General features: G+C 41.6%; 1 protein-coding gene across 1 annotated transcript; it reads right to left on the bottom strand.

The window, feature by feature from the left end:
* Window positions 1–1498: 1498 nt before the first annotated feature.
* Window positions 1499–2782, bottom strand: LOC145600571 (uncharacterized). The gene has a single exon (XM_081656453.1). It carries the CDS (start codon window positions 2780–2782, stop codon window positions 1499–1501), a length of 1284 nt encoding a protein of 427 aa, XP_081512579.1.
* Window positions 2783–8272: the final 5490 nt, after the last annotated feature.

Genomic DNA, 8272 nt, shown 5'->3' with positions numbered 1-8272 from the left:
AAGACCTCTCAACCGACGTGTGCATGGAATATTTTTTATTGGGTTTAAAAATCCCATGCTGGCTACGGGTCATGATTCTTGGCTGTTGGTCTTGAATATTTTGTGGAGGTGGAAAAGTTGGTGGGTTTTGTGTTTGAGAAGGTTGGGCAGGGGTAGGAGGTGAGTGGAGAGGGGAAGACGGCCCAGAATGAGGCCCATACGGAGATGGGATGCTGCTGCCAGGAGATGGGCCGCGTGGGGTCTGCTGGGCCGGAGGTGAGAAGGAGGCAATTTGTGGACTTGGAGGAGTGGGCTGCTCAGTTTGGGCTTGAGAAGAAGGACTAGGCTGCTGCATATGATGAATCAAGTAAGGAGATAAACCATCATCTAGAAAATCGTAAGTGTGGGACTGTGGGGAATGCAATTGAGCAAATGGAAACACATTCTCATCGAACACAACATGGCGACAAATAATAATTTTATTAGATGACAAATTATAACATTTGTAACCACGATGGTTGGTTGGATACCCTAAGAAAACACAAGGTGTTGACCGAGGTTGCAACTTATTAATGGTTGTAGATGGGAAAAGGGGGTAACATAAACAACCAAAAACCCAAAGATGAGAATATGAAGGAACCCGTTTGTAAAGAACTTCTAAAGGAGACTTGTTTCCCAACAACTTACTTGGAATGACATTAAGAAGGTATGTTGCCATTTGAAGAGCATGATGCCAAAAAGTGGGGGGGAGAGAGGCATGAGCAAGAAGAGTACGAGATATATTGTTTATAGTCCGAATTTTTCTTTCGGCTTTCCCATTTTGAGAAGAGGTATGAGGACAAGAAAGACGGAATGACAAGCCATTATTTTTACAAAATTCCCAAAAAGGACCATTATCAAATTCCCTACCATTGTCACTTTGAACATTTTTGACATTACGTTCGAATTGAGTGGAAATATGATTTTTAAAGGTCAAGAATGTGTCATATACGTCCGATTTTCGGGCTAACGGAAAAGTCCACAAATAGTTGGTATAATCATCCAAAAACAAAATATAATATTTATGCCCAACAGAACTCAAAACAGGAGAGGACCAAAGATCACTATGTATAATATCAAAGGGTAACAAAGTACTCGAAGAAGAGGAAACAAAAGGAAACTTTATGTGTTTTCCAAGCACACATGAACCACAAATACTAGAGCTAGAATGTTTAGTACAATCAATGCTTTTATTTATTCTAAGCACATCTAAAATAGACTTCCCCGGATGACCCAATCGATCATGCCAAAGCTTAGGAGTGACAGCAGCAAAAGTGGAAGAAAGAGCTTGATTGTTGTGAGAAGATGAAATTGGATAAAGGTCCCCTTGGCTATTCCATCTCATTATTGGCTTCCCCGTCTGATAATCCTTCACAGAAAACCCAAAAGGATCAAACTCAACCGACACAGAATTATCAGTAGTAAATTTTCGAACAGAAATCAGATTTTTGATCAATTTGGGAGCATGTAGAACATTTTTCTAGGAAAGGGGTTGACTAGAGGAAGAAAAATTAGATTGAACATAGCCAAGAATCGGAATAGTGTGACCATTACCAACAACAATATTATTATTTGGATGATTGCTCAAATTAAAATAAGACGAGAGATTACCGGAAGAGGAAGTCATATGAGACGTGGCACCGGTGTCCATGTACCAAGCCGGATCGGGTTGCTGCAGAGTCATTGTGTGCATTGCGGCTTCAATGTCGGTAGGAGAATAAGACATGGACTGCCCAATATGTGAAGGAGGAGCCTGCTGCACATAGGCCTGTTGTTGTTGTGGCCTTGGGCCCAATACACCAGCCTGCTTGGAAAATGTGGGAGGTCTAGCCCACCCTTGAGTGGGATATGGACACGGAGGTACGGGCCAAGACCACCCCCATGGATATTGCTGCTGCCACTGCGGGGGGGGGGGGGGGGGTGGCTGCTGTTCACCGCTGCCACCTGGTTGGCCACCCTTGCCACCACCTGTGACGGAGCTGCTGCCGCGACCGCCACCATTATTTTTCCTAGCACCATTGTTCTTCCGTCCACCCGAATTTGAACCACCATTGTGCTTCTTCTTGGAGTGACCCGATTTTTCAGAATCGCCATCATCAATTGAAGCCGTCACCATAGCGGATTCTGTGGCTGCCTCCTTGGCCAACCCAGATTCTTCGAGAACCAACATAGATCGAGCCTTGTAGAAGGGAGGCAGGGGATTGCTTTGATTGATAATAGTACCCACGCCGCGGTAAGCACGGGTAAGACCTCCAACCATTTGTAACACCATACGGCTGTCAGAGACCGGAGCTCCAACGTTTTTTAATTGATCCGCAAGGGATTTAAGACGTTGGCAATAAGCTGAAGCATTCGGGAAATCCTCCATAGAAGTAGAAGAGAACTCCTGTTCAAGAGCGACGACACGGGAATGTTGATTGTCTTGGAATATATCACGCAATCTATCCCAAGCTTCCATGGCCGTAGCATGCGGTTCGATAATGGTGTTCAATAGGTCGCGGGAAATAGTCGAATAAATCCACGATATAACCGTGGCATCCAAGGTCGCCCAAAGTTCCTTTTCTTCATCCGTAGAAGGAACTTCACTCTTACCATCAGAGGGAGGGATGATATGATCGAGGACCTTATGTTTTCTTGCGTGAATTTTAAATAGTTCTGCCCATGTAGAGTAAGAGACGTTCTCCATTTCAAGAACAATAGGGATACATGTTAGGATATTGTTGACGGTGAAAGCAGGGTGAAAGTTGGATTTGTTTTCTGCCATAGAGAATAGAGGGAAAAGAAAACAGAGAGGAAGAAGATGGAGAACAGAGCACTGAGCAGAGTATGAAGCAAAGGGCAAGCGGAAGCGAGAAGAATACCCTATACTCTAATACCATGAAAGAATTGGGGAATATTTTCCTTGACCATTGCCATTAATCAAACGTCAATATATATAATGTAGTGCCTTAACAAAAGGCTTAATACTAGGCTAATTATAAGGCTAAATACAAGGCAACTATAAATATATACGTTGACTACAAAAGATATGCACAATATTTGTCCTATATTTAACAATTAGGAACCATGGTAAACATCTCGGCAATTTTTATTTCTAGGCGAAAAAAGGTCAAAAAAATTCCAAAATTGAAGGCTATCCACGCTTTTTGAGGAATTTTGAGGTTACGGGGCCCGGTGGCGAAAAGTCCTGAGACCCTAGGGGATACTTCTTAGGGTCATATAATGACGTTTGGAACCATGTATGACAATTATATGTATCCATAAATGTCCGTGGTAGGCTTGAGGTCACGATATCGGTGCAAGTTTGGAACGAGTAAAATGACTGTTTAAAAGTATATTGGATAGTTCCACCCACTCAATTGGACTCCTGGAGGGTATTAGGAACCATGGTAAACATCTCGGCAATTTTTATTTCCGGGCGATATAAGGTCAAAAAATTTTAAAATTGAAGGTTATAATCCACGCTTTTTGAAGAATTTTGAGGTTACGGGGCCCGGTGGCAAAAAGTCTTGAGACCCTAGGGGATACATCTTAGGGTCATATAATGACGCTTGGAACCATATATGACCCTTATATGTAGCCATAAATGTCCGTGGTAGGCTTGAGGTCACGATATCGGTGCAAGTTTGGAACGGGTAAATTGACTGTTTAAAGGCATATTGGATGGTTCCACCCACTCAATTGGACTCTCGGAGGGTATTAGGAACAATGGTAAACATCTCAGCAATTTTTATTTCCGGACAAAAAAAGGTCAAAAAATTCCAAAATTGAACTATAATCCACGCTTTTTGAGGAATTTTGAGGTTACGGGGCCCGGTGGCGAAAATTCTTGAGACCCTAGGGGATACATCTTAGGGTCATATATTGACGTTTGGAATCATATATGACAATTATATGTTGCCATAAATGTCCGCGGTAGGCTTTAGGTCACGATATCGGTGCAAGTTTGAAACGGGTAAAATGACTGTTTAAAAGCATATTGGTTGGTTCCACCCACTCAATTGGACTCCCAGAGGGTATTAGGAACCATGGTAAACATCTCGGCAATTTTTATTTCCGGGCGAAAAAAAGTAAAAAAATTCCAAAATTGAAGACGATAATCCGCGCTTTTTGAGGAATTTTAAGGTTACGGGGCCTGGTGGCGAAATTCTAGATACCCTAGGGGATACATCTTAGGGACATATAATGATGTTTGGAACCATATATGATCCTTATATGTTGCCATAAATGTCCGTGGTAGGCTTCAGGTCAAGATATCGATGCAAGTTTGGAACGGGTAAATTGACAATTTAAAGGCATATTAGATGGTTCCACCCACTCAATTGGACTGTCGGAGGGTATTAGGAAGCATGGTAAACATCTCGGCAATTTTTATTTCCGGGCGAAAAAAGTTAAAAAAATTCCAAAATTCAAGGCGATAATCCACGCTTTTTGAGGAATTTTGAGGGTACGGGGCCCGCTGGCGAAAAGTCTATAGACCCTAGGGGTTACATATTAGGGTCATATAATAACGATTGGAACCATATATGACCCTTATATGTTTCCATAAATGTCAGTGGAAGGCTTGAGGTCACGATATCGGTGCAAGTTTTGAACGGGTAAATTGACTATTTAATGACAGATTGTATGGTTCCACCCACTCAATTAGGAACCATGGTAAAAATCTCGGTAATTTTTTTTTCTGCACGAAAAAAGGTCAAAAAATTCCAAAATTAAAGGCTATAATCCACGCTTTTTGAGAAATTTTGAGGTTACGGGGCCCGGTGGCGAAAAGTCTTAAGACCCTAGGGGATACATCTGAGGGTCATATAATGACGTTTGGAACCATATATGACAATTATATGTTGCCATAAATGACTGTGGTAGGCTTGAGGTCACGATATCGGTGCATGTTTGGAACGGGTAAATTGATTGTTTAATGGCATATTGGATGGTTCCACCCACTCAATTGGACACCCGAAGGGTATTAGGAACCATGGTAAACATCTCGGCAATTTTTATTTCTAGGACAAAAAAGGTCAAAAAATTCCAAAATTGAAGGCTATAATCCACGCTTTTTGAGGAATTTTGAGGTTACGGGGCCCGGTGGCGAAATGTCCTGAGACCCTAGGGGATACGTCTCAGGGTCATACAATGACGTTTGGAACCATGTATGACAATTATATGTTGCCATAAATGTCCGTGGTAGGCTTGAGGTCACGATATCGGTGCAAGTTTGGAACGGGTAAAATGACTGTTTAAAAGCAAATTGGATGGTTCCACCCACTCAATTGGACTCCTTGAGGATATTAGGAACCATTGTAAACATCTCAGCAATTTTTATTTCCGGGCGATAAAAGGTCAAAAATTCCAAAATTTAAAGTTATAATCCACGCTTTTTGAGGAATTTTGAGGTTACGGGGCCCAGTGGCAAAAAGTCTTGAGACCCTAGGGGATACATCTTAGGGTCATATAATGACGCTTGGAACCATATATGACCCTTATATGTTGCCATAAATGTCCGTGGTAGGCTTGAGTCACGATATCGGTGCAAGTTTGGAACGAGTAAAATGACTGTTTAAAGGCATATTGGATGGTTCCACCCACTCAATTGGACTCCTGGAGGGTATTAGGAACCATGGTAAACATATCGGCAATTTTTATTTCCGGGCGAAAAAAGGTCAAAAAATTCCAAAATTGAAGGCTTATAATCCACGCTTTTTCAGGAATTTTGAGGTTACAGGTTCCGGTGGCAAAAAGTCTTTACACCCTAGGGGATACATCTTAAGGTCAGATAATGACGCTTGGAACCATATATGACCCTTATATGTTGCCATAAATGTCCGTGGTAGGCTTGAGGTCACGATATCGGTGAATGTTTGGAACGGGTAAATTGACTGTTTAAAGGCATATTGGATGGTTCCACCCACTCAATTGGACTCCCGGAGGGTATTAGGAACAATGGTAAACATCTCGGAAATTTTTATTTCCGGACAAAAAAAGGTCAAAAAATTCCAAAATTGAAGGCTATAATCCACGCTTTTTGAGGAATTTTGAGGTTACGGGGCCCGGTGGCGAAAATTCTTGAGACCCTAGGGGATACATCTTAGGTTCATATAATGACGTTTGGAATCATATATGACAATTATATTTTGCCATAAATTTCCGTGGTAGGCTTGAGGTCACGATATCGGTGCAAGTTTGGAACGGGTAAATTGACTGTTTAATGGCATATTAGATGGTTCCACCCACTCAATTGGACTCCCGAACGGTATTAGGAACCATAGTAAACATCTCGGCAATTTTTATTTCCGGGCGAAAAAAAGTCAAAAAATTCAAAAATTGAAGGCTATAATCCACGCTTTTTGAGGAATTTTGAGGTTACGGGGCCCGGTGGCGAAAAGTCTTGAGACCCTAGGGGATACGTCATAGGATCATATAATGACATTTGGAACCATATATGAGAATTATATGTTGCCATAAATGTCCGTGGTAGGCTTTAGGTCACGATATCGGTTCAAGTTTGGAACTGGTAAATTAACTGTTTAAAGGCATATTGGATGGTTCCACCTACTCAATTGGACTCTCGGAGGGTATTAGGAACCATGTTAAACATCTCGGCAATTTTTATTTCCGGGAGAAAAAAGGTAAAAAAAAATTCCAAAATTGAAGGCTATAATCCACTCTTTTTGAGGAATTTTGAGGTTACGGGGCCCGGTGGCAAAAAGTCTTGAGACCCTAGGGGATACGTCTTAGGGTCATATAATGGCGTTTGGAACCATATATGACAATTATATGTTGCCATAAATGTCCGTGGTAGGCTTGAGGTCACGATATCGGTGCAAGTTTGGAACGGGTAAATTGACTGTTTAAAGGCATATTGGATGGTTCCTCCCACTCAATTGGACTCCCGGAGGATATTAGGAACCATGGTAAACATCTCGGCAATATTTATTTCCGGGCGAAAAAAGGTAAAAAAATTCCAAAATTGAAGGCTATAATCCACGGTTTTTGAGGAATTTTGAGATTACGGGGCTAGGTGGCGAAAATTCTTGAGACCCTAGGGGATACGTCTTAGGGTCATATAATGACGTTTGGAACCATATATGACAATTATATGTTGCCATACATGTCCGTGGTAGGCTTGAGGTCACGATATCGGTGCATGTTTGGAACGGGTAAATTGATTGTTTAATGGCATATTGGATGGTTCCACCCACTCAAATGGACACCCGAAGGGTATTAGGAACCATGGTAAACATCTCGGCAATTTTTATTTCTAAGACAAAAAAGGTCAAAAAATTCCAAAATTGAAGGCTATAATCCACGCTTTTTGAGGAATTTTGAGGTTACGAGGCCCGGTGGCGAAATGTCCTGAGACCCTAGGGGATACGTCTCAGGGTCATACAATGACGTTTGGAACCATGTATGACAATTATATGTTGCCATAAATGTCCGTGGTAGGCTTGAGGTCACGATATCGGTGCAAGTTTGGAACGGGTAAAATGACTGTTTAAAAGCAAATTGGATGGTTCCACCCACTCAATTGGACTCCTTGAGGATATTAGGAACCATCGTAAACATCTCAGCAATTTTTATTTCCGGGCGATAAAAGGTCAAAAATTCCAAAATTGAAAGTTATAATCCACGCTTTTTGAGGAATTTTGAGGTTACGGGGCCCGGTGGCAAAAGGTCTTGAGACCCTAGGGGATACATCTTAGGGTCATATAATGACATTTGGAACCATATATGACAATTATATGTTGCCATAAATGTCCGTGGTAGGCTTTAGGTCACGATATCGGTTCAAGTTTGGAACTGGTAAATTGACTGTTTAAAGGCATATTGGATGGTTCCACCTACTCAATTGGACTCTCGGAGGGTATTAGGAACCATGTTAAACATCTCGGCAATTTTTATTTCCGGGAGAAAAAAGGTAAAAAAAAATCCAAAATTGAAGGCTATAATCCACTCTTTTTGAGGAATTTTGAGGTTACGGGGCCCGGTGGCAAAAAGTCTTGAGACCCTAGGGGATACGTCTTAGGGTCATATAATGACGTTTGGAACCATATATGACAATTATATGTTGCCATAAATGTCCGTGGTAGGCTTGAGGTCACGATATCGGTGCAAGTTTGGAACGGGTAAATTGACTGTTTAAAGGCATATTGGATGGTTCCACCCACTCAATTGGACTCCCGGAGGATATTAGGAACCATGGTAAACATCTCGGCAATATTTATTTCCGGGCGAAAAAAGGTAAAAAAATTCCAAA

This window comes from Chenopodium album, chromosome 21 (genome assembly GCF_948465745.1).
Source record: "Chenopodium album chromosome 21, dcCheAlbu1.1, whole genome shotgun sequence".
NCBI lineage: Eukaryota > Viridiplantae > Streptophyta > Magnoliopsida > Caryophyllales > Amaranthaceae > Chenopodium > Chenopodium album.
Note: the sequence above shows the minus strand (reverse complement) of the source record. Positions and strands in the feature narration are given on the sequence as shown.